This window comes from Salminus brasiliensis, chromosome 13, assembly GCF_030463535.1.
Source record: "Salminus brasiliensis chromosome 13, fSalBra1.hap2, whole genome shotgun sequence".
Lineage (NCBI taxonomy): Eukaryota > Metazoa > Chordata > Actinopteri > Characiformes > Bryconidae > Salminus > Salminus brasiliensis.
In genome coordinates this window covers 7,396,442-7,424,130 of record NC_132890.1, presented here as the reverse complement: position 1 = coordinate 7,424,130, position 27,689 = coordinate 7,396,442, and the positions used below count along the sequence as shown (strand labels likewise).

Here is a 27,689-nt window from a genome sequence, read left to right as displayed (position 1 = left end):
GAGGATTGTACGGAAAATAAGTGGAGGTGTTAGAGTAAGTGGCTGATTCTGAATAGTCTGCTGGTGTTTTAAAAAAGTTTTGCCTGGATGTTTTTTCCATGGTTTAAAGCCTGGGGTAAGTTTGTGCCTCTGTTCTAGAGCCGTGCTATTGGGAGATGTCCTTTAATGCTGGTAGGAGATACCTCAGCTAGACCAAATGTAACAGGTCACATTGCATGCAGTTTATACATCCATCAGCCATAACATTAGTACCACTAATGTGATGTGAAAATATTCATTAGCTTCATCTACAGTAGCATCTGTCCAGTTCGTGAAGGTGAGGTGTTAAAAGCTGGAAACATCTCCAAAACATCAGGCAGATCTTGTGGGCAGCCTTCCAAACGTGGTCCAAGAGAGAACTACCGTTGAACCGTTGACAGGGCCACTCAAGGGTCACCCAAAGCTCAGTGATGCGATCCATGGAGGCTCCAACCCACAACTTACAGGACTTAAAGGATGTGCTGCTAATGTCTTGGTGCCAGACACCACAGGACATCACCAGAGGTCTTACAGAGTCCGTTCCTCAAATGCTCAGATCTGGTGTGACATGCTAATGGGAGTTAGCTTGGGGAACCACAAATGGCTTTACTGTCTATGTATGGTGTATGGTCTATGGAAGATTACAGCAGTCTTCATTGTCTTTATGCAAAGTCACTGTGACCTAACGCAGCATCAACACGCTTGAAGGAGAACACTAACTGCCAGCTCTGCCGCTAAATGGCAGCTTGCAGATGCTTGCATTGACTAGCCTTGAACTGAACGATGGCGGAGAAGGGGGTGTCCTAGACATCCAGAAAGAACGAGGCCAGTTATGCTGTCTGGCTGTGGCATTACTAGGGATCGAACTAGCGATCCACCAATGAGAGGGTACATGTTTACCTTCTCTTCCGACCCAGGCTTGAGGAGCATGCTCAGTAAACACACAGTTAGCGTGTTAATCTGTTCGGAGTGTGTAGAGGATTTGCTTAACGGTTCTTAATTGCAGCATTCTTTTCTACTACCTTTCACCCTCACATCATGCTGTCCACCTGTTTGTGTGCGTGTGTGTGTGTCAGCAGTGACGGATGTTTGTATGAAGCCTGTCAGGAGGCCCAGAGATCAGAGTGAGATGGATGGACAGTGTGTGACAGTGCGAACTTTAACGAGGAGTTAATAGACAGGCGTTCCTGCGTTCGGACTCCGGATCCCTCTAAAGCCGAGCGGCTTCCTGATTGATGGGCCGTCTCGCTGCGTTTATATTTTCCTGCCTGTCCATCACGTTTATTTCCTTTGTACGGCTCTTTCTGTCCATATGAAACAGCATGTGCCGGAGTGACAGTGGCAATTTGTCTGGCATTGAGACAGCAGTTGTGGATGCAAGAGGGACGTCCAGCAGACCCAGGGGACAGGCCAGAGCTACCTGATTACTCTATGTGACCGCTCAGTCAACCTGTCTATCTCTGCGCGCTGACCTTGGAACTGACCAACTGCACATTTTATACGTGTTAATAGTGTTACTGCTACTGTTACTGCATTACTACTACTACTACTAGTATTACCCCCACTACTAATGCTACTACTGCTACTACTGTTCCCACTACAGATACTAACAGTACTACCACCACTACTAATCCTGTTACTGCTACTGCTATTACTGCTACTACTACTACTACTAATGCTGCTATTTCTATTACTACTACTAGTACTACTACTAGTACTACCACCACTACTAATCCTGCTACTGCTATTACTACTAGTAGTACTACTACTAGTACTACCACTACAACTAATGCTGCTACTGGTACTGCTATTACTACTACTACTAGTACTACCACTACTACTAATGCTACAACTGTTACTGCTATTACTACTACCACTACCACTGGTACTACCACTACAACTAATGCTGCTACTGGTACTGCTATTACTACTACTACTAGTACTACCACTACTACTAATGCTACAACTGTTACTGCTATTACTACTACCACTACCACTGGTACTACCACTACTACTAATGCTGCTACTGTTACTGCTGTTACCTCTACTGCTGCTACTACTAGTACCACCACTACTACTAATGCTACAACTGTTACTGCTATTACTACTACTAGTAGTACTACCACTACTACTAATGCTACAACTGTTACTGCTATTACTACTACTACTACTAGCGGTTGTACCACCACTACTAATACTGCTACAGCTACTGCCAACACTTACCTTTTCCATTTAAAATTATGATTTTAATAGAAAATTTCCATTCAAGATGCTGTGAAATCCAGGACTAGGCTTAATCCCTGTCTGAGAAACCAAGTCTATATGCAATAACCGCTAACGGAAATCAATGTGCTATGGGTCACATTCATTAAACATGGAGGTAGCGGTGCTACACTATGCAAAATGTGTGTCACAGTATTCAAGTCAGATTCCTACAGTGGTTACGGTGGTGGTTCCCAGCACATCACCCCCTGTTTGCTGCATTATTGCTACACAACCTCAGTAAGCAGCAAATCAGAATCCACATGCTAATGAGTTAATGCATATTTATAGCCAACACTCAGCTCCAGTTTGTGTGCCAAAATGATGATTTATCAGACAGGAATTCTCAGAATCAGACACACATTTTAATACAAGAAGCAATAATGCTGGTTTGTGAAATACTGCCATTACCACCACCACCACTACTACTACCACAACTACCAATGCTGCTACTAACGGTACTACCACAACTACTAATGCTACTACTGCTATTGCTACTACCACGACTACTACTAGTATTATCAGCATCACTTCTACTATGGCTGTTACCAATTCTACTACTACTACCAGTTATACCACTACTGCTTATACCACTACTTCTACTACTACTGCAACTAGTACTACTCCCATAACCACCACCACTACTGTTACCACTACTACCAGTCATATCACTACTACTAATAATACTCCTAATAATGTGGCTGCTACTACTACTAGTAGAAGCACCACTAGGGCAATGGTGGGACATTGGGCAGAAGTAAGCATAATCAACATTGGGTCGAATGTTAAAACAGCTTCCACCCACTGTCAAAAGGAAGACAATTCATCTAGGCTCAAATTAAACTGATCAGAATGTGCCTTTGACGTATTTTGGCTAATCAACTGGCTGTGTTTCTGTGCGTCAAGATTTGCCTGTGTGACCAAATATGTTTGAAAACATGTAGGAAAGCAAATGAGACATGTCTTTTTCCTCTTTTTTTCCCTATGAATGAACTCTGAAATGAAACTGGTGATAAATGCACCAAAATAATACGCCCTCAATACTGCTGTGTGTGTAAATTAAAAGTGCAAGGACAGACACAGAGAGTAATAGGAATGTCAACAGTAGGGAAAGGCGGCTAGAGGAGGGGCTCTTCATTCCTTCTCCGTGTCTTCCTCACACATTTTCACCTGCTGGAGAATCCTGATGCAGTTTATAGCTTTCTCAGGTGAAGAGCAGCTCCCGGGACCCTGGTGGAATTTCAATGGCTTAAACTAATGTCCTAATAGCTGCTCATCTCATCTGTTGCACTGAGAGAGGTGTTCTGACGGAGGGAGCTGTTAGCTTTAGCATCTCTCCCAGCAGACGCCTGCTTACTCACCAAGATTCTGACAGGCTGTTCAGCTGATTGCCGAGGGGCTTTGTGGCTAAACTGAGGATGAGGAAAAAGCCCTGCCTCGCAGCAGAAAGCTCTGTTTATGTGTACACATCTGGATGTGGGATGACGTAGCGTGCTTAGCACTGTGCATGAGAACACAAAGACCCCATACCTCCACACTAATGTTCTCGCCCATTTCGGCGCGGTTGCTGCAGCTCGGCCTGGCTGCGAGGATTAGAAGTCATTTGTAAAGCAGCAAGAGCCTCCTGTCTCCATGCTGCTGCTGCAGGTTCTCCATTAGGAGAACACAGTGTAGAGAAAAGCCTCCCAGGTCCCATCGCTCCCTGCCGCGCCCACACCACCATGAACACGCATGCTGCCCCGAGGCCTTCTTTGTGCCTGGCGCTGCATGAGAAAGCATAAGCGGGATAGCATGAGAGGAAGAGAGGCTTAATGACTGAGCACACGTGAAGGTAGAGCATGCCCCTCGCATCTGATTGGACGAATAAAAAGGATAAAGGATAAAGGTGCACGTATTCGTCACTGTACAGTGTGGACTGTACAGCGAAATGTGTCCTCCGCATTTAACCCATCTGGTAGTGAACACACACTCACACACACGTGTTAGGGGCAGTGAGTACACACACACACCCAGAGCGGTGGGCAGCCAACTCCAGCGCCCGGGGAGCAGAGAGGGTAAAGGGCCTTGCTCAAGGGCCCAACAGTGGCAGCTTGCCGAGCCCGGGAATCGAACCCACAACCCTGTTATCGATATCCCGGCGCTCTAACCGCTGAGCCACCACTGCCCATATGGGTGGGGGTGGGGTGGGGTGAAAGGAGGGGGTCGTTATTTTGTTCTTGTTTACTACTTTATTACTCCATATACACTCACGTGTTTTGTGTGTATGTTTAATATTTCATTTTGGGAAGTGTGTGTGTGTGTAGGTGTGTAAATAGGGGGGTTGGTATGCTTAGTATGTTTAGTACTTGATGTGTGTGTTGGGGTATGTTTGAAGGAAGCTTGATTGTTTATTGTTTACTGCACCCCTGTGTGCATGTATGTGTGTGTGTGAATATTTATGCTTCTGGCAAAAGTGTGTGTGTGTATGTACTCATATGTGTATGTATTTAGCTCATAAAGGGGCCATATGCTGCATTTTTCTTGTAATTTATGTGCCCCAAGATCCTTTTATGGAGTTTTACGAGGTTTATGTACCAAAAACAGCCGTAATTCATTTGTACATGACCATTTTCCAACCTCTCTGTACATCATAGACCAAAAGGGGCTGTTTTTATGATAGTGCCCTTGCCTTATTGTTGCTGTTGTGCAAAAATCTTGCATCTCATTTTTCGCTGATTTTCACTTTTTGACATAAAGTGAATCTGGTCGTTGTACTTTACATTGTGTCGGACCAATAGAAATGCCCCATAATGACTTAAATTAAAATCTTTTTACTTTGACTTCCATTGAAAGTTAAGAAGGACTTTTCCTGTTTCTGTAAAATTGAATATAAATGCATTCATCAGCTACTTGTAGTTGGACCCATGGCTGACACAGAGGTGCAAATGCACACACACAGCTTGTATAGTCCCTGTAGAGAAGTACTGCCAATAGCAAATATACATGAGCCTGATGAACCTGTTGGTATCATACCTAATACCAGACATGGGCTAGAGGGATATAAAGCCCCCCAGCACTGAGCTGTGGAGCATTGGAAGAACTGTGTTCTCTGGAATGATGGTTGGTGCTCCATCCAATACTTTTGGGATGAGTTATGGGATGATTTGGGGATGAGATGGGGTGCTGATCATCCATCATCCTAACCTCATTACTACCTCTTGTCACTAAAGGCAATCAAATCCTCACAGCAATCTAGTAGAAAGCCGTCTTCCCTGGACAGTAGAGACAGTTACTCCAACAACAGCAGGGTGAACTCTTTTTTTAAACCCTTGAAAGAAACAATGCATGAACAGGTGTCCTAGGACTTTTGTCAATATGCATGTCTGTGCATTTGTGTGTGTGTGTGTGTGTGTGTGTGTGTGATTTGCACTAGGGATGCTAGAGATATGGGGATAGGGATATTTACAGCACGCTGCTGTGTGTGTTCTGTGGAGCTCTGTGTCTCTCTACTGCACCAACACTGATGTTTTTATGCACTGAGGTGGATATAAGAGAGTGTATAACACTGAGAATAACCACCAACACAAATACACACTGCAGCGTTCCACACACACTGTCACACACACACACACACACACACACACACACACACACACACACACACACACACATACACAGAGACAGCACATTCTGGTAGAAAACAATCTCGCAGTGCAGAAATCAGAGGAAGCAAAGCCTGTACTATAGAAATAACAATAGTGCTTACACACACACACACACACACACACACACACTTTCCCACACACACACAAACAAGCCCAAACCGACACCTGAGTAACTGTGCTCTCCTATTCTTCGGCTACAGGCTTTTCTCAGGGGAGAGCTATCATAGCTAATGTCAAATAGAAAAAGAACTGTGTGCAGTTCTGAGGTTTTGCAGGGTCACATCCGGACCTGCCTTCCAGCACAGGCAGAAATTCCACCAGTCAAGCAGAAACGCCAGCAAGTCACCTTTCCACCGCGCCTTTCACTAGGCCAGCAAAAAGTGTACATGACTTTTACCACAAGGTCTTCCTTTGTGTGTGTATGTGTGTGTGTATGTGTGTGACCAGTACATATGGAGGCATGAAGGGGAGCACATTGAAGCTAGTGAGCGTGTGTGAATCCACATGCATTACAATCGCAGAATATGAGAAACCGTCTGGCAGCTTATTTATGATAGGCCCTAATTATCATGTATCCCATATAGATAAGATATCAATTTGCATAATGTCTTTTTAACGAGGCACTAATGACCTTGAGAGGAGGCTAATGGAGTAGAGCGCTGTGTGTGTGTACAGAGGGAGGTGGGTTGGTTTGGTGAGACTTTCCACACAGACGGTATGATCCAGTGTGTGAGCCAGGCCCTCTCTATTACTGCACTCCATTTCTGCTATATGAGCTAAGCACTGCATTACAGCATTACAGCTGGCACAGATTCAACACGCAGTTTTGATTGTCGAGGAGAGATACGAGCAGAAACTGCTGGGCTGGGCATCGAAGCGAGCAGAAGTAAAATGAACTATATCTGATTTTGATCAAATTCTAAGACCTAAGCCTATATCTCAGACTAGGACTATAGGCCCTATTTTACGGAGCTGTGATTTAGGGCGTGTCGTTGTGTCTTTGCTATCGTAACGATGGGAAAAGTACGCCTTGCACGGCTCAAAACGTGCAAAAGGCATGCGCTAAGTCTCTTAATGAATCATGGGTGTGTTCTGGGAGTGTGACGTGCGATAATAAACCAATCAACGTGTCGCTCGCCATTCCTTTTAAGAGCTAGGTGGGCTCTGACTTGCTAATTGGCTGATGGCTGATTGATTTCAATGGCGCAAAGCAGGGGTGTACGCGCGTTGGGCTGCATGCGCCTGTGTTGACAATTCACTGCCAAGCAACGAACGTCTGACTGTTGGCGTCTGCCTAGGTTGTTTTCAGTCAGTCGTCACCTGTGTTTTCCGATGCCAAGATACACAGCAATACGCCAGAAATTGACCTGAATACACCTCATTTTGAGACCACCACCACGGCCATCAGCGTAGATATATTCGGAAGCACCGTTGCGGTTTAAGCGACGCAGACGGAAGACATGAAAATAGATGGTTGGCGGGGTGTAAGATAGCAATGAGCATCGCAGCGGGGTGTAAGATAGGGCCCTATTGTTTACTAGTCAGGATTAGCTCTCGAATATGTCTTGTACCAGTCCTCACGGCTGCAGAATCGTATTGGCACTGAAAGGAACCACTGAAATGGCTCTGGTCTTCTCTTTGCATTGCTCTGAAAGCGACCTTGTGACTGTGGCTGAGTTCCTTAGTTGAGACTATAACACAACAATCACTTAAGTGTAAAGTTGCTTTGGGTCTACATGTGTCTGAATATGTGTGTGTTCATATATCAGCGTTCCTACTGGGGCAGCTTACCTTACCATTGTCTCAGAATTCAAGTTAACGTCACAGCCGGAATTGGAACCCGGTATCATCTGTATGAATCATCTTCCTGTTTTTTCCCGTCGGCTCCAGCCACATAAAAATGAATCGGTCGCTGCAGACTGTGCGGCGCGCATTTTATAGCTTTGCCGCTTCCGCCGCAAACGAAGAGATTTCATCAGTGAATAGCAAATGATTTTACAAACAGCTCAGTAGCACATCCGAATCTGAGAGCAGGGTGTTTGGACCCAGAGCAGCGTGATGATAATCTCATGCTAGCTTGTTTCTCAAAGATGAGCTTGTCTTCATGCATAAGAGCACATTTCCTAGGGAAGTGTTGGGATAAAACGCTGATAAGTCGAGACGCAACGCACAAGATGTGTTTTTATTGTCGGGAGATAGAGGAAATAGGGCGGTTACTCGCCTGTGAGAGCAGCACTGCTGTAATATCATTCTGCAGTTAGGGTTTTCAATGTGTGTGTGTGAGAGAGAGCGATTTTGAGTAAGTGTCTGTATTGTTTGTCCTAGAACTTTGTCTCTGTATGAAAAATGCAACAACAAAGCTGAGGACAGACATCCCACCCTGCAGAAACTCATTTCAGGGAAGTAGCACTGCCTTCCCTGCCTCCTTGATGCTCCCGTTTAGCTCGAGGTTTGTCTCTCCGAGGCAGATTGTCCTAGAGTAAATTCTTAAGATAGTAAAGTCTAGGAGTTAACTAAGTGGTACGAGTGAATCAGACACAGCAGTGCTGCTGGTGTTTTTAAACCCTTCAGCATCACTGGACTGAGAACCAGACACATCCAGCCAATGTCCAATGTCCTGTGGGTAGCGTCCTGTGGGCAGTGTCCTGTAACTACTGATGAAGAACTAGAGGATGACCAACACAAACAAACTGTGCAGCAACAGATGAGCTTCAGTCTCTGACATTACTTTATCTACAAGGTGGACCAACTCGGTTGCAGTGTCTAATAGAGTGGACAGTGAGGGGAAAGACTCAGTGTTTAAACACTCCAGCAGCACTGCTGTGTCTGATCCACTCATACCCCCAGCGCAACACACCACTAACACTAACTCACCACCACGAGAGAATGACCCACCATCCAAATACTACCTGCTCTGTGGTGGTCAGTCCTGTGGGGTCATTGATGAACAGGCTCAAAGGAGGCTAACAGAGTATGTATAGAAACAGATGGACTACAGTCTGTAATAGTAGAACTACAGAGTGCTCCTATATGGGAAGTGGAGCTGATGTAATGGGCTGAGTTAATTCCAAAGCAGGGGTGGTTATAATAGTCTGGTATTACACTATATATATATATATATATATATATATATATATATATATATATATATATCTTTTATGACATCCCATTCTAAACCTATAGGCATTAATATGGAGCTGGTCCCCCTTTGCTCTAAGCTCTAACAGCAGCAGCAGGTCTGGAGCTCTGCAGTTATTGAGTCAGCAGAGCGTTGGAGACTTTTCTGCACTCTGCTCTGAGCTCAGCACTCGGCCCTGACCCCACTCTTTAACTTTACGTGGTATGACACTTCCTAAATGCTCCCACTGTTCAGTAATACCACTTACAGCTGATGGAGGAGGAAAAATTTCACCAGCTGACTTCCTTTACATACAGAACCACGCTGGAGTTCAGTGAGCTATTTAGGACCACCCATTCTTTCACTAATGTGTGGAAAGGCAAACTGCATGGCTAGGTGCTTGATTGTATACACCTGTGGCAATGGGCCTGAATGAAATACCTAAATTCAATGATTACGAGGTGTGTCCCAATACTTTTGTCCATGTAGTGTATGTACTGCAGTAAAAATACAGTAAAGCTACGTTATGCCCACAGAGACAACTGCTAGGTCTACCTAGTGCAAAAAGTGACCAATCAGGATGCTGTCTGTGTCTCTCGCGTTCTCTCTCGCCATGTCTGTCACTCGCTCGCTCACTCACTCACTTGCTGTAGATATTGTAGATAATTTGTTAATGCCAGGGTGCTGCTGTCAATATACGGGATACTCCCGCAACTTCCGGGAGAGGTGGGCAGTCCGTATAGGTATCCAATAATTAGGTGTAAGTGAGAAGACAGCCAGTGAGCGACAGATCTCCATGTGCTAGGGAGCAATACACTGGTGTGTGTGTGTGTGTGTGTGTGTGAGAGAGAGAGTGTACATGTATCATTTCTCGTATTGTGAGCTTGAGTGTGTTGGCTGATTACAGAGCCCCCATTTCCCAAGGCTTTGTCTCGCTCTGTTAGGCCAGGAGCTTCAGCTCGGAGACAATTTGTCTACCACTGAGAGGTGTGTCACCTCACTCATGCACACACATTCCCACCCACACACACACGTGGGATCTGTCTCGGGGGTATGCAGGTTATTTGTGTGTGTGTGTGCAAGTTTATGAGGGTGAGTGGGAGTGCTAGATAGAGAGGCTGTGATACAGTAGCATCTTCGGCTTTTGTGAGCGCAAAGCTGGAGCTATTCAGCTGTAAAAATGTGATGTGAAAGCTCACGCTGGTGCCAAAACCTGATAGATCCTTATAGCCTGCGCGCTAAAACAGCGGGCAAGGGGAGTAAGACGTCCGCAGCAAAGAGACCGATAAGCTGGAATAGACTCCATTGTTCGCCTGCTTGCTCATGCCTCACTAAGCACATTGCGAATGAGTTAAGAAGAAGAGGGGACTCACCTCGGCTGAGGGGCCCAATTCATGGAAAATTGAATTTTCCATATTTTTCCCATCTACTATCTAATATATGGCATATCTGTACATATCATAAGGGATTTAGCATAAAGATTTTTTTACTTTTCAATTATAAACTATATGGACAAAAATATTGGGACACCTGCACATTTAAAAAGAGTTTATCCTGCTTTTGTTGGAGTAACAAGTCTCGACTGTCCAGGAAAAGGCTTTCTACTAGATTTTGAAGGAGCATTGCATTTTGTGAGGTCAGGATGTTGGATGATCACTGTCCCACCTCATCCTCAACTCTCCAGTATTGGATGGAGCATCAACCATCATTCCAGAGAACACAGCTCAACTGCTCCACAGCTCAATGCTGGGGGGCTTTATACCTCTCTAATCCACACCTGGCATTAGGCATGGTGCAATAGGTTCATGTTGATCTGCTCCAGTGAGTCCTATTCTATTGGCAGTACTTCTCTATGGGGACTAGACAAATGGTAAAAATTCATCACAGAAAAATGAATGCCATGTGGCATGAGAAATTGTGCAAATGGGGTAAATGGGGACTTTCCAAGCAGGGGACGCTAACAAAAACAGCCTGTTTCACTGAAAGGGTTAAAGCGAGGTCTGAACAATGGTAATGATTTATACATTTGTGTAAAGTTCTGTAATTTTTTGGTACATAAACCCACACAAACATCATAAGTGGACCTACGCGCGAATCTCTAACACGCAAGAAGAGTGCAGGATACGGGCCCTTTAAGGCCGTATATTTGCGTCACCTTAAGCTTTTGAAAGCTAAAGCCAGGCCATCTGTCTCTCACTTTGAAAGAGTCTCCCTGGGTTTGCTGAGAGCAATAGAAGCCGAGCGCTCCACATTTCCTTTTGTGCGTTTGTCTCTGAATGACCCTGTAAATCAGAAACCACTGACACGAGCCCAGATGAGAATTCAAGCACCACCACACAGACACACACATACACACTCAAACGTACAACTTCAGCAGTGTGCTAGAGGTCATGCCTGAGATATCATCGACTGTTAAATAGCTCATTACTCCTGAAGGCTTTTCCACAAGTCGTTTATTACGTGGGCTTCTAAACACCCAGCGCCCACATCAATCCACGCGCCCTCGCCCTCCGCCGCTTCATCTGCGAAAGAGTAACACCAGGGTTTTAGCCTGAATGCTGCAGTGCACACAGAGACAAAGCAACATCACTCACACTCATCATCCCTCAACCAGCCGTGACGTTCCCAAATGCTTTTGTTAGGCAGTGAAATGAGGAGCAGAGAGCACATTCAAAACCACAGGGGAGGCCCTACACATATACAGTACTGTGGACGTAACTGTTTATTTGTTTATTTGCTCAGTAAACAAAATAATATTCGAATCAATACTAATAACATTCCCACAGAATGTGGTGGTGGTTCTCCATCACTGTGTTTATTAGAACATCTCCAAAGTTCTCCTCATGGATTCTAGTATTATTTATAGTCATCATCCAACACCTGCTTTGGTAAATCAGTGCTCAGTGGTGGTAAATCAGATGAGCTGCTGCTGCTGCTGATGATGATGATGATGATGGAGCTGAACACATCCTCCACGCTGTGCTGGCTGGACTGGGGGGCATCCAGGCGAAACCTGGAGGAACCGAGCTCTGTTCTTCAGACTAGCTCCTAGCTACTTTCTTCAGAATGAGAATTTTTTCTGATGGTATCTGGAGTTTCTACAGTAAAAACTCTGTGTTAAATAATGTGCTTAGGTGCTGAAAATGTCTGGACAGCACTGTATATACACATATATCAAAATATTATGAACACCCACAGAGTGGCAATAACCACCCTTTGCTCGGGTGACACTAGCGAGCGAGTGGCATGGACTGTATTAGGCGACAGAAGGTCGCTGGTCCACAGTGGGTGGCCGATTGCTATGTACCACTTGCAGGGAGTCGTTGTTCACATCAGTGGCCCATGGGGCACCTCTGTTGTGCCGTTCTCGGAACACCTTCACCACACTGGCTCTAGAACGTCCCACAATGTTAACGGTTTCCGAGATGCTACCACCTCCAGGTACCCAGTTATCATGCCATTTTGGATATCAGTCATATGCATTTTGCATTAACTGCAAGTGAGTCAATCAATCATCTAAACAAGACAAAGTCAGTGCATGGAGGCACTTCATTAAGTCCTGTGGAGAAAGGAATGATTTTTTTGTGGCAGCTGACCGGAGCTGGTGAAAGCTACTGGCGACTTTGACAGTCCACCTGTGTCAGTATGCCTAGGAAGACCAAAAAGAGGAAGCTTAGATGTGTTTTCAGTTAGCCGAAGAAGATTATTCCGGTAGTTTCCCATCCAGAGCCTTATTTCATCCAGGCACTCATCAAGGAGCTTAAGTGAACATAGATCTGGAGGCCTCAGAGAGTGAGCGAGATAAAGTTGGGTATCATCTGCATTACAATGAAATGAGTTAGTTTCCTAATGTTTCCTAATGATTCCCAGCGGAAGCACATGTAAGAAAAACGTACTGGCCCTAACATTGAACCTTGAGGAACCTCATGACCGTTAGTACCAGCAGAACATTCTTCTTTTCTTTTTCATTTAGTAGACGCTCTTATCCAGAGCCTTACAAGGTTACTCATATTACAGAGGAGGGCCAATGTAGTGTTAGGAGTCTGGCCCAAGGACTCTTATTGGTGTAGCGCAGCACAGTCACCCAGACCGGGAATCAAACCCTGGTCTCCCACATGGTGTTGTTGTTACTCAATGGCAGGTAGTGGTGTTATCTGTTGCGCCACACCAACCACGTTCATTCTGAAGGTCTTTTGGTAGATATAGGATTTGACCCAGTTAAGCACAGTCCCACACTGAACAGTGCGTTTAAGGTGTTCTGTGAGGAGGGTGGGATCAACAGCGACAAAATCGGCACTGAGGTCCAATAAAACCAGTATGGCACTATTCCCAGAGTCGACAGCAAGCAAAGTCATTTGCTGCATTTAGGAGGAATAAATAAATAAATTTCCTTCAGTACCTTAAACAGAAGAGAAAATATCTAGTACCTGAAATCCTCAGTTCCCTCAAACCATCTCAGGGTGTGCGGTAAATCTTAGGCATGGTCGTGTGGTTTCTAACAGCTTCAAAGTGACCCACATGCTTTTTTTTTTTACCTATGCAATGTCCCTTTGTCCTTCTGTCATGGGAAGATATCCCCCATTTTTCTCCAGTTCCCATCTATATGTGTGTCCTACATGTGTGAGAACTATAAACCACCCAGCTGGCCTCTCCAGCCACCTCCTGACCTGTAATCCATGGTCTTCTTTAACCTTGAAGGATGAACTTAATCAATATCACTAGCTAGGTCCAACCCTATCTTACGATACCATCAGCACTGGATGGAGGGTGAAGGCCAGCATGTGCTTCCTCCGACACATACAAAGGTGGACATAAGTTGACCTTATGTCTCAGTGGGAGATAAGCTGGGTATCATCATCAGCATGAAAAAAGATGCTGCGTTTCTTAATTAGGAAAATAGTACAGGCCCTAATATTGAACCTTGAGGAACCTCACAGCTGATGGGGACTATTGTTAGCATTCAACATGCTTGGATTCTGCTACATGCTATGCTAACAGATGCCCTTGTTTGCTAGCCTCATGCTGTGTTTTGAGGGGATACGGAGGGCTGTGGCTAAAGGCTTCTCTTACTTATTAGCTGCTTTAGCCCTCATTGCAAACTTGGCTGACCGAGCATGTTTGGGGTTAAGGAACATTTGTATAGATCCGATTGTCTTGGCCAAACTATCGCTTTACGGCTCAGAAGAGCTTTGAAGGAATCATTGATCTGTGTGAGCTGTGAAAAATACTTGAGCCTGGTGTCTGTGTGATCATGTGTAAATCCTCTGTTCTCTCTCGCTCACCCTCCACAGGTTTGCCGTGCTGCGAGACCCAGCGGGCTGGCTAAGTGTGAACCCGGTCAAAGGCATAGTCAACACCACAGCCACGCTGGATCGGGAGTCTCCGCATGTCCACAACAACCGCTACAGCGCAGTCTTCATGGCCACAGATAACGGTAAGCTGCTCAGTTCACTCTTCGCTTGTGCTCTCGGGGGTCAAACACCATCTGCATAACATCCCTCTAATGGCTTCCTAATGATGGACTGCTTGCCTGCTAACTGGCCACTGCGGTTGGCATTTAGGATGTGGATGAACATTGTTAGGAAGTACTTATTGTTTAATACAGGCTAAATCGTGGCCTTACCGCTTAGCAAATACTCTGCAAGACAGATTCAGGGCCTTCTTACTGTTTTATTCTCCTCCTATGCAGCATCGCCCACTACCGGGGCATAATTCCGACAGCGAAATTGGCATGATATGTCTTAAACTCAGGGCTTGCCAGAGGAATGAATTGGCGCCCGTGCCGTAATTGGCCCTGTACGTTTGTAAATGGCACCGACGGATGTTGTGCATACTAAGTAGCGACTGTTTTGTCTTTTAAATTGCAGCCGAATTCGTGCCAATATCACGGTGGAACCCTTTGGAGAGGTATTCGCACGAGTCATCAGTGGTGCTTTAGAGCTGGGCGAGGGTCATGCATTATCCTCTCGCCACAGGAAATTACACGCTCTCGCAGACAGAACACGCAGCCGCCGCCACTGCCGCCTCACTGATCTCTGGGTAGTGTAGTCGTTCCTCTCGCTTTGGCGCTGGAGGGGATTTAATTAACCTCAAGACGATGAGGCGTCTCTAATTGCAGCAGTGGGTTTCTCCAGATGGGAGCCAGGAGCTCTAAAAGTTTTTGGGAGAGGACTGAGAGGTGTGTGTGTCTGTGTTGTTTTGGTCTTACTATTTACATCATTTTCACGTGCATCAACAGACCTCTCTCTTGCTCTCTTTCTCTTTCTTGCCAACATGCTAACTCTGTCTCTCTCTCTCTATCTCTCTCTCTCTCTCTCCTGGTTTTCCCTCTCATTTGACATGTCCTCTGCATCTGTGCTCTCTCTCTCACTCTTGCTCGCTCTCTCTCTCTCTCTCTCTCTCTCTCTCTCTCTCTCTCTCTCTCTCTCTTTCGCTCTCTCTCTCTCCCCTTTCTTCTTCTGTCTCTCTCTCTCTTTCTATTTCTCTCTCTCTCTCTCTCTCTCTCTCTCTCTCTCTCTCTCTCACATTTCTTCTTCTTTTCCCTCTCTTTTGACTTGCCCTCTTCCTCCATGCTCTCTCTATATATAATCTATCTCTCTCTCTCTAAATACATATATATAACTTTCTCTCTCGCTCTCTTTTTCTCTCTTGCTCTCTATTTCTCACATTTTGTACCTCTCTCTCTCTCTCTTTCGCTCTCTCTCCCCTCTCTTCTTCTCTCTCTCTCTCTCTCCCTCTCTCTCTCTCTCTCTCTCTCTCTCTCTCTCTCTCTCTTGCTCTCTCTCTCCCCTCTCTTCCTCTGTCTCTCTCTCTCTCTTGCTCTCTCTCTTGTTCTCTCTCTCTCTCTCTCTCTCGCTCACTCTCTCTCTCTTTCTCATGTTTTTCATTTCTCATGCCATCTCTCTCTTCTTCTCCCTCTCTTTCTTTTTCTCTCTCACTTTCTCCTCTATTTCTCCTTCATTTCTCATGACCTTTCTCTCTTTCCTTTTCTCTCTCTTTTCCTCTTTCTCTCTTCCTCTCTCTCTCCCTCTCTCTCTTATTTTCTCACCTCTCTCTCACTCTCACTCACCTCCTTCTCCATCTCCCACTCTTTTACAGCATTACCGCTTTCTCTCTGTTGTGCTCTCTCTCTCTGTTGTGCTCTCTCTCTCTCTTTCTCTCTCTCTCTCTTTCTCTCTCTCTCTCTCGCTCCCCCTTCTCTTTTTCTTTTTCTTATTTACCTTCATACTCTCTTTAGCTAGCATGCCCTCGGCTTCCTCACCTTTTCCTTTCACCCTTCTTTTTCCCTCTCTTTCCTTCCTTCTCTCTCTCTCTCTCTCTCTCTCTCTCTCTCTCTCTCCATGTGGATGGATGGAGAGCAGCAATGGCTCTTGAAAGTGCTCCATTAACAGAGCTGTGAGATTGCATTAGCAGCAGGAGCCTGGCAAGCACAGAGATTCTGGCACATCTGGGAGTTTGAAGCAGGAGATAATAGTCACCCCCCCCTCCACTACCGGCACCACCACCACCACCACCACCTTTCATCAATGCACACCCTACACTGTTACTGTTACTGAACTGTTCAGGTGTTTCCTGTATCATTAACCTTGATTGAATTTCTCTGCCTGCCTCTCTCTCTCTCTCACTCTCACTCTCACTCTCACTCTCTCTCTCTCTCTCTCTCTCTCTCTCTCTCTCTCTCTCTATCTCTCTCTCTCTCTCTCTCTCTCACTCTCACTCTCACTCTCACTCTCTCTCTCTCTCTCTCTCTCTCACTCTCACTCTCTCGCGGTTTAGCAGACCTCTCGCATGCTGGTTGTAGGTATTAGAGGGAGTAGTGGTGTAGACGGGACACTCATGTGATATTAGCTCAAATGGCTGTGTGTGAGAGGGTTGAGAGCAGGGCTGGAAATCAGAGCAGAGGGATGGATTATGTGAAGGGGCTTCAATGACATGAGGGCTTTGTCCATTCTGGAAAAGAGGAAATGGGAAAACCTCCTCATCTAAAGCATGTGAGAGTACTCTCACATACCCCTACAAACACACAATGAACGTCACTCCAGGACATATGGATATTTTAGCTTCATCGTGAGGACAGTTTAAGTTCAAGACCAGCTTTTTCTGGTTGTTTATAGATTCTAACAGCATGAAAAAAAGCCAGGAGCTGCCTGTTATTCCAAGGAGTTTAAGGAGGTTAATGGTCAAGCTGGTCATCCAGCGAAAAACACACCCTATGCTTGTAAACAGGCTGTACAGGCCGACTAACCAGCTTAGCTGTTGACCCGAATACAGAATAGTGTTTAGAAAAGAGCTTGATGGCTTGGGTCACTTATCAGCATGGCCATCTCAACCAACATGGTTATCAGGCTGGTCATACTGGTTCAGTAGTCTGGCAAAGCTGTTTGACCAGTTTGGTCAAGCTGGTCATAGTGGTGGGCCAACATGGTCAGGCTGGCCATGCTGTTCGACCAGTTTGGTAAAGCTGGTCATACTGGTGGACCAACATGGTCAGGCTGGCCATGCTGTTCGACCAGTTTGGTAAAGCTGGTCATACTGGTGGACCAACATGGTCAGGCTGGCCATGCTGGTGGACTAGCTGTTCCATGCTTGATCATGCATGATAACAGGCTTGGTCAGGTAGACTAGTTAAACCATCAAACTCAAAACTCAACCGAAAATATACCCCATGCTGGTCAAGGGGCTAAGCTGGTGAACCTCTCTAATATTGTGTAGGTCCAGCTTCTGCCACCACAGCAGATTCTCCACAAGACCTCTGAAGGTGTCCTGTGGCCTCAATCACCAGTACGGTACCAGCAGATCCTGTCTTCAGGATCAAGTCCTGTAGTTTGTTAGGTGGGACCTCCATGGATCACATCAGTGAGCCTTAGTTGCGTATGACCATGTCACTTATTCAGTGCTTGTCCAGTGCTTCTTGAACCACTGCATACCAGAAACACCCCACAAGACCTTCCTGATGTTTTGAAGATGTTCTGACCTAGTCGTCCCAGTAGCCATCACAATTCGACTGCTGTCAATGTGGCTCAGATTCTTTTGCTTCACCCTTTGTCCTGCTTTTAACATCTTCACTAATCTCTTTAAAGAACTGACTGTTCACTCGCTGTCTAATGTATCCACCCCTAGACAGATGCCACTGATAATAATCGAAGTCCAGCCACCACCTCTTTTCGAACCACTAGGAATCGCTAAATTAGTGGTTATAATGTTATGGCTGATGGTTGTATGTGTAAAATTTGTATTAGTTTTGGAAGTATTCTGTATCATTTCAGTAAAAGAAGAAAATAAATGATCTGTGTTCACTGAAACACTGAGCTCTGTTTACTGTCCAGGCTGAATAAGCTGTACGAGGTTGACAGTGTTATGTTTGGCTTGGTTATTTACAGCCAGGCTAAATATTGTGTTTATGGCGCTGTCAGGCCAATATTTGTGTTCCGTCTCAAAGGTCATTAGTACGTGCCTTGAAACAGTGTAGAGATGGCCGGCTGTGTCATTGCTTTGAACATTGTGTTCACCTTTCCTCTGTGTGTGTGTGCTTGTGGTGCTTGTACCGAACATGCTTTTTGTGGTCATTTTTTTGTCCCTTATAGACCATAGTCTATAAAAGATGCCATGGTCTGTTCCAGCTGTCGGATGATTGCCTGACATGAGAGTCATGCTGGTCACTAACAGGTTATCGATCCGGTCCAGTCTGCCATGTCTTTATTTGGAGAGCTCAGATGATGAATGCTCTCACTCCGTCTCTGACCACGGAGCAGGACAGTGCTGGCCGAGGCCGTGGAAAGGGTGGGACGAATGAGATAAGAAGAACAGAGGAGAAGAAGACAAAGAAGCTGAAGGTTAAGAATGGGTGATGAATAGTCAGGCTTTCAAGGGGTGTGTGTTGGGAGTTCGTAGATGCACTATATGTCCAAATGTTTGTGGACACCTCTTTTAATGAATGCTTTCACCTAAGCTTAAGCTGCACCCAGATTACACACAGATCGTCAACAAGTCCCTGTAGTGAAGTATCGGCAATAGAAAAGGACACTCTAGGGCAGATAAACATGAACCTATTGGCACCATGCCAAATGTCAGGCGTGGGCTAGAGGGGTATAAAGCCCCCCAGCATTGAGCTGTAGAGCAGTGGAGTAAGTGTTCTCTGGAATGATGGCTAGTGCTCCATCCAATACTTCTGGGATGAGTCGGGGAGTTGCTAAAATTATGACATATCATTATGGAGGAGTCTGTAGCTGCAAACAAAACACTGATATGGACCTGAATTTGTATGTGAATAAATAAAGACAAAACAGACAAATTAATCATTTTGACACAAAAATCCTCAAGTGAGCTCAAGTGTAATTCCAGCAGGAGCAGAACCAAATGGTTCCATGTTCTAGACATTAGCATGTGAAGCTTCAGTGGCTGCATTTTACAGACATATAAAACTCTATGCAATAAAACTTGTTAACAACATTAAGCTAAAGCCTGCGACATGCTGGTTTCCTCTGGAAAACAAAAAGTACAGGCTATGTTTTATTAGCTGATTGAACACATTCACTGGAACTGGATAGGGCTCTCATTGTGTCCTCTCAGTGCAGTGAGCTGTTAACAAGATGAAGAGTTTATAGCTGGTTAACTTTTAGCCGTTCCTCCATTCGCTTCCACAGGTTAGACTTTCTTGAGTCTTACCCGGAAAAAACAGGCAGGTGAGTTTAGCTTCAGTTATTTCAACTGGGGTAGTCCAGTTTGTTTTTAAGGGAGTAGACAATGGAGAGAAGTGATAGTAAAAAGGATCCTGGATCCTTTTAGCCTTGCATGGATATCTTAGGCTGTTTGGCTTTTTCTTCATCGTGTGTCGAGTTTGAGCACCACTTCTTTGGACATTGACACAGGAAAAGCTGTGGTCACAAAGCCTGGTTTACATAGCAACCCATATTCCCATAACTAGCAGGATCTGGAGGTGATGAGCTGCTCTCTAGTGTCAACAACACCATATTCTCCTGAAGCCGCAGTCACCTTTTACTGTTTACCAGCCTTGACTAGGGCTTTCTCTCTAGTGAGCTGGGTTTGTGTATATATGGGGAATTATGTCATTATAACATGTCAGGACTGTTATGTAAGAGTTCGGGGTTTTGGAATTGGCTGGTTTTCCTGCTCGTTACTTTTGAATGAATAGTTTGTCTTTTTTTTTTTAACCATCCACATATGGCACCCAACTTATGGTCGTCAGCAGTTTGGTTGCGGATACTCCTTGCTAGTGAACTGTGAAACTCTTATGAGACAAGCAGATTTCAGGTTCTCCCTCGGCCTGGGAATAATGACTAGACTCCTGCGAGCTCCACCAACACCTGCGCTCCCCTCAGCCAAGCGGCCACGGAGCCGCTGTGTTATTTCAACATTGGCACAGGCTTTAGCGTTCGAGTGCCTAATCAGTTGTTTCAGTGTGAAGCTTCAACAGATTTTTCTCTTGCTCCTTTATTCCCCACTGAGCCAACAGATGTTCATCCAGTCCACCCCTCTTTAAGTATGAGAGTGTGTGTATGTGTGTGTAGATGTGCTCATATGCTCATATTCATCTTGTACAACCTACCCATCATTTGCCTTCGTATTTATTTATTTATATGCTTGTTTCAATCCTGTTTGCCGGCTTTGTGGTTGATGCTTACACAGTCACTTGAATTTCTTGTTTGTGCATCAACAGTGACGCTTAGGGTAACTTTTATGTCCCCAGATTATAAACTCATGTTAGAAATGCTTTATTAAGGGGGCTCAGATGACGCTTGCCATCAGCAGCTGGAGCCCGAAAGAGCACAACTGGCCTTGCTGTCTCAACCCTTGGTGGGTTGAAGGCACTTCTTCCCAACATCCCCAACACACTGGAACAGGAATCTATTAGATGTTGTTTTAGAGCCGGGAGCCATGTTTTTCTCTGTGCTGGCCACCTAGCGATTCCTAGCAGGTCGAAAAGAGGTGGTGGCTGGATTCACATGTGTCTGAGGAGACATTCTTCTAGTGTTGAGGCATTGCTAGTGACAGGGTGAGTTCACATGAATGGGGATTTGGTAAGCCTTTCAGATTGGGTAGAAAAATTGAAATAAATTATTATTTCTAATATTTTTATTGCAACAAAATTAGTTTAGATAATAAATGTGTTGTTTTTTGCATCACCACATGATTATGATTTCCATATTTTAATATTTTAATACATTAATATTGTACATGCTACTAAAAGAAATGTACTAAATGTACACAATGTAGCTACATCCAACTCGTTATGCTGCAAAGGGACATTGGAGAATTTCATGCGATGCAGCATTGTGAAAAATGTAGTTCACTAACTTCAGCTACCAGGGTTAGCATTAGCGTGTTCTGACAGTGACAAATTGGTCCATTTGTATTACCGGAAGCCATATGAAAACATACGACCACTCAACCGACTGTTGTAAGTAAAAAGCGAAAGTGAACGTACCCTAAACATATATTTCTGTTACTTACAGCACAGGGTGACGAGATGATAGCTAGCTAAAGCTAGCTGTCCAATGAACTGAAGGATAGGCAACTATTAGCTAGTATAAGAAGGGAAGAAAAAAATGTTCGCTTTATTGATCGATTTAAGAAAATGCACCGTCAGCATGATGAGCACTTTTAATCTCGCTGTAATCAACACTCACCTAAAAACCCATCAGTCGGTTTCCAGGCAACACCTACCTGTGCATCTGTCTCCACCCTCCGGAGGTGTGCTCGCCATAGCGCTCTGTCGTTAGATCGCTTTTTTTAGGGTACAGTCTTTTAGTAGCATGGTTACATTTCTAAGTTAAAAACTATAAAAAATTATTGCTTATTTTAAAATGTAAGATGGTAAAAATTCTATTATGAATCGCCCTTCAAATCTGGGGCACATTTTCCCACTATTAGACATAATATACTGTGGCTGACGTTACCTTGAAACATGCATTACAGTGAAATGCTTGTGCTTGAGAAATGGCATCTGCTTGTCATCTCTCGTAACGGTGCAGGCAGCCGTGATGGTGAACGGCTTCTCCTCTGCGGCTTATTTAAATGTTAAATCACGGCCCTAGTGGGCTGCACTTGTCATATAGAGCGGTGATGATCCGGGGCGATCAAAGCTGAGAAACGATGCATCATACAGCAGCATAGGGCTCTTTGTGTATGCATGAGAGACTGAGGCGGAGCGGGCCTGGATCAGTGGCATACGGTTAGACCTTGGCTTGCAGCAGTCACTCTGGAGTCACTCCCATACAGACAGTTGTTTGGACAGCAGGCTGTTTGAACACTTTCCTGGGCTCTATATATCTTTTATAGTAAGCTTCAGAGGAAATGTCTGCTTCTGTTTATAACAGAGGCATTTGGCTTCGCTCTCAGGGGTGTATTTCTTTAATGTTTAAGGAATGTGTGCCTTTTTTATCTTTTACGCAGTAAACAACTGTCATTGTTGGGCAGAATGGGTTTGGAGTTTAAGCACCATGGACAGCGGCAGGGCTTTTCAACATGGGTACATGTTGTGGCTGCACATTCAGTATGGTAATGAAGCTAATGTGAGTTACTAATGTTAGCTGGTCTCTAGCTAGCATTTGTTCTTCGGATGAAGCTTCTGTACTTGTACCAAAATGTTGTTGTCACACAGGTTTCAGTATGGGAGCGCTGGGCTCGTTGCTTACAGGGATGCAAGCTGATTTTTACGGTACTCATGGTATTCGCAGTGCTGGATGTTTTGGCACAAAGGGGGATGCCACTTATTGAGATGAGGAAGGGTTATTGAGTTGTATGTAATTTTTACATATCGTCACTGTCATGCAAAAACCTTGTATCTTCAAAATGGCAACTTTATGGTAGAAGAAAAAAAAAGCCTCTGATTTTTAATGGATGTCAATTTAAAAAGATTGTATTATATATATATAAATAAACCTAAAAATCAGTCGGTTTCCAGGCAACACCTACCTGTGCATCTGTCTCCATCCTCCGGAGGTGTGCTCGCCATAGCGCTCGGTCGCAAGATCGCTTTTTTTAGGGTACAGTCTTTTAGTAGCATGGTTACATTTCTAAGTTAAAAACTATTTTATAATATATATATATTTATATATAATATTAAAAAATATTGCTTATTTTAAAATGTAAGATGGTAAAAATTCTATTTGATGAATCGCCCTTCAAATCTGGGGCACATTTTCCCACTATTAGACATAATATACTGTGGCTGACGTTACCTTGAAACATGCATTACAGTGAAATGCTATATATATATTAAAAGATTGTATTATATATATATATATATATATATATATATATATATATATATATATATATATATATATATATGTACTGTATATAAATAAAAACATTACATTAGAACATATACATTGGAAATATATGTGTGTGTGTGTGTGTGTATGTGTGTGTGTGTGTGTTATTTTGGACATTTGTAATTTTGACACAATATAAGAACAACTGCCAGACTTATATTATGTCAAAAAGTGAACGATTGTGACAGCGATGGTTTACTAATTAGAACAAACGTTATTTCAGTTTCTAACCCAGTTTAACCCCTTAAAAAGTCTCTCAATCGCCAGCAGCATGAAAGTGCTGTATTACAATCATGTATTGCTCAAGAATACCAGTTTGTACAGAAGTCCCTGTAGTCACTGAGTAATACACCTTTTAGTGTGTAATAAGCCTTTCTGCGTTAAGGGGTTTAACACTGTTACCTACGCCGACATATGACACTCCTTTCCATGTACCTCCATGTACATGAGAGGAAGAGTGTTATCACAAATAACATCACGGCAGTGATGCGTTCACAGGCACGGGCTGAAGGCTAATGCCGTAGATCATCACAGCCGTGCTTTTACGCAACAGTTTTTAAAAGTAAAAGGTAAAGGTGCCCATATTTGTCACTGTACACTGTACAGCAAAATGTGTCCTCCACATTTAACCCATCTGTGGTCGTGAACACACACTAGTGAACTAGGGGCAGTGAGTACACACACACACAGAGTGGTGGGCACCTTAAATTTAACACTGAATGTGCTTTAATACAGTCAGATCCTTCCACCAAAAAGTAGTTCCACTACAAATGAGTTATCGCTGTTTAACAGCAGCAATTCCAAAACACAGCACAGACTAAGTGGAGGTTGGTTAAGGTACCTGTTGAGCCATAGTTCAAGATCACTGCTGATACTATAAGGCTCACCTTGTGTGGTACGGCCAGAGCCATAGAACTGTCGAAGTATCAACCTCAGCCAGAGAGTCCGGCCACTGGTTGAAATATGGATGGGAGTTCTCACAGCACTCAACGTGGCGTCTGTTTATGGATAGTCGGCAGTTACGGAAGTCTCAACCTTCAGCAAAAGAGGAAAGCCCCAGCGATATGGATGTGGATGTGATCTGCGCAGATAAAGCACAGCAGCCAGAATGCTAGTTCTGAAACGGTAATCTGACCTTCAGTTTCAAGTATTATGGTCTCTCCTCATTCATAGAGATGAGAGCCTTCTCTTGTGTGATGGAAAATTGTAAAGATGGCCGCCGAGCGAACATACTTGCCTGTAAGGACTTTGGTTCAGCTCAGCCTTTTAAATTGTTGTCAACACTTCAGCGGAGGGATATCACAGCTGTTATCACAAATATCAGCACGGTTGGCGCGCTTCTCATGCTGAATGGTGATAAGGGTTCCTCAGACTGCGGGCAACCTTTGTTAGATGGACTTTTTTAAGCCATCAAATAAGGTGTGCAACATATTCAGTCAATTTTCATGTTTAGGTCCAAGAACCATTTTTCACTTGTAATAGCAATAGAGTGTGTAGAGACCTTACATCTACAGGACATGTGGAGGTTCTTTCAACTTTAGAGAGGTTCTTCATGCTTGTGTATCATGTGAGGCACTTGGACGAGCCAAAAGTGGTTTGCCCCGGACTCCTTTTAGCACTTTTATTTGGCAAATTGTTTTCCCATTATCAATGTGATAAGCATTGCACAATTACACGGCACTAAATTCCTCAGTGTCCAGCATTGGATGACAGGCTGGGCAAGGTCACTTGGCATAGGCCTGTAGATGACAGCCTGCATGCTGGAGCATGTGCCTGCACCCGTGGCTCAGCTCAGCACATGATTTGCTTCACTCTCTCTCTCTCTCTCTCTCTCTCTCTCTCTCTCTCTCTCTCTCTCTCTGAGCTGCAGGTGATAGGGTTAACTCTGCAGTGGACATGTGTTTCTGCCTGGCAGGTTCATTCTGACCCAGGGCTCCAGGGCTGGGATGAGGGGATGGGGGTGTGTGTCAGAGAGTGTGGGAGCTACAGCTGGTTCTGGCTGGGATAATGGTGCCGTAATGAGATAGAGTCTAGAAAGCTGAGGAGCTCCCAACACTGGCCGGCCCGGGCTGTTGTTTCCTCTTTGTCCAGCTCCCAGCTCTGTATCATTAACCCAGCCGCACTCCCATCTCCCCGGCCAAAACACACCACTTCCTCCCTCTCTCTCTCTCTCTTCCAGACCTCCAGCGACACTCTCTCAAGAAGAAACACCACCTTACCCTGGCTATTACAGCACCTGTGATGAGGGCTGTTGTGCTTTTGCTGTGAAAGGGGAAGTGGAAAGGTTTCAGTCGGCTGCTGTGTGTTTTTTTTGTGTGTCTGAGATGTCTGGAGGAGAAACTGCACGTTGTCTGAGCTGCTGCAGAAGACCTGGCTGTGGCTTCTGCCTGGGCTAATGAAAGAGAGTGCAGTAAAAACCACTGGAAATCAGCATGAACTCTTGAATTTTTCGGCCGCCTTCTATTCGGACTAAATTAACGCTGAGTGGTTTGTGAAGACACAGCTCTTTTTTTTTTGAGGCTCCGTACTTTGAAGTTTGAACAGCCACCGTAGGAACGTCAGTGTCTCTAATACCACGCGGCCTGTCACTTCCTCTTCCAAAGCTTTCAGGAGGAAATAGAGCTTAATCACGTCTTCTTTCTGCGTGTTTAAGGAGACAGTTACGCGCATCACAAAGTCAGACCCAGGGGACGAGCCGATGAAAGACTCGGCCTGGCATTGTTGAAGAGCGAGTGAGAGATACACAGAAATACAGAGCGAGAGAGAGAAAGACAGAGAGAAGAGAGGGGGGCTCTTCCTCCCTACTAGTCTCTCATTAAAGGGGACACAGGAGGCTAATCACTGAGTTTTGTTCTGCAGGGACTCGCCGCTTTAATTGCGTACTTCTCGCCTGCAGGTTCCAGCTAAACCCTCTGTGAAAAAGGAGGGTCTGACTTTAATTGCAGATCAATTTTCTCCCTTGTTTGGTTTCGAGCCACTGTCTGCTATGAGGTCTAGTCCTGTTTATTTGTGACCTGCGTGAAGCTCCACAATGGGGGCTGATTGAGCTGCTTCATTAAAATATCACAGGGGTGAGCATTAACCAAAGCAGGCTGAACGTTGTTTGGAGACCAACATGCTGGATGAGACATTGCTACTATGTTTCCTGCGTCATTGTGGTGATATTTTATTATAATAATACATAGAATAATCATCGCTTATGATAATAATGTTGATGTACACCATATTAACAAAAGTATCTGGAGTTTATCCTGCTTTTGTTGGAGTAACTCTTGTTGGAGTCTCTACTGCCCAGGGAGGAAGGCTTTCTACTCAATACTGGACCATTGCAGTAAGAATTTGATTGCGTTCAGCCACAGGAGCGTTGGTCATCCCCCAATTCCCCATCTCATCCCATCTAAAGCATTGGATGGAGCACCAACCATCATTCCAGAGAACACAGTTCCACTGCTCCACAGCTCCAGAGCGTTATACCCCCCCTAGCCCACGCCTCAGGCATCAGGCAGGCCTATTGCAGAGCTTATTGTATTGGCAGCACTTCCATACAGGCATTTGCACATCTGTGGCAGCAATGGGTGCAACTTAAAGTACCTGAATGCATTCATTGGAAGGGGTGTCCACAAACATTTGGACCAAAAACATGTATAGTATATTTCTTTCATGAGCTGCCCCTGTATTGACCCAAAACAATAAATAAAAAACAACCCTTCACCCTCCCTACACCCATCTCCTGGTGTAAGGATTAATTGTCTCCACTCTCTTTACACTCTCAAGGCTTTGCGCAGCAGCTGCGAACGGGGGAATGTGTTGTGACATTTTAAGGCCTAGTGCCTCGTTCCCCAGAGACAAGTGCTATTTCATCACCCGGGCCGCCTCGAGTGCGAAAACAATAATCACAGCATTAACAACAAGTAACAACCGCAACAATATGTGTTTTAGTCGAGGCCTCCCCCTCTCGCTGTCACCAAGTTCGGCTCTAATGAAATGAAGGCGGGTCTGTGAGGGGATGCACAGTGTCTAGCTGGCAAAAGACATAAATATAGGCCTTTAGATCAGCTTAGGTTCGCATTAGTAGTGGGGAAAAATGGAAATACGCCTTAACTAAGCTGAATAGTTGTGTTTGTTAGTGCAGTGCTTGTTGTGTGGGAGGTGCTGGAACTCGCACAGTCTTAACAAGAGAAAGTTTATGCTCTAGTTATTATGGCACCCGATATTTCTGCAACTTTACCCCCTGACATTTATTTATTTCTTTTTGGTGGTCAGACCATCCAGCTGGCAGGTCTGAACATATTGTATTGCCAATTAAGCTGAAGTGGAAGCCAATTGAAGTCCACCGGTACTGTGCGCTGG

The 27,689-nt window shown here is 44.7% G+C and overlaps 1 protein-coding gene across 1 annotated transcript in view; it reads left to right on the top strand.

Moving 5' to 3' along the window:
• cdh13 (cadherin 13, H-cadherin (heart)) overlaps positions 1-27,689 on the top strand; it is a 487,795-nt gene that overhangs the window by 434,908 nt on the left and 25,198 nt on the right. Inside the window, exon 11 of the mRNA XM_072694879.1 lies at positions 14,334-14,476. Within this exon, the coding sequence (XP_072550980.1) occupies positions 14,334-14,476 (143 nt within the window). The remainder of the gene's footprint in view (positions 1-14,333; positions 14,477-27,689) is intronic.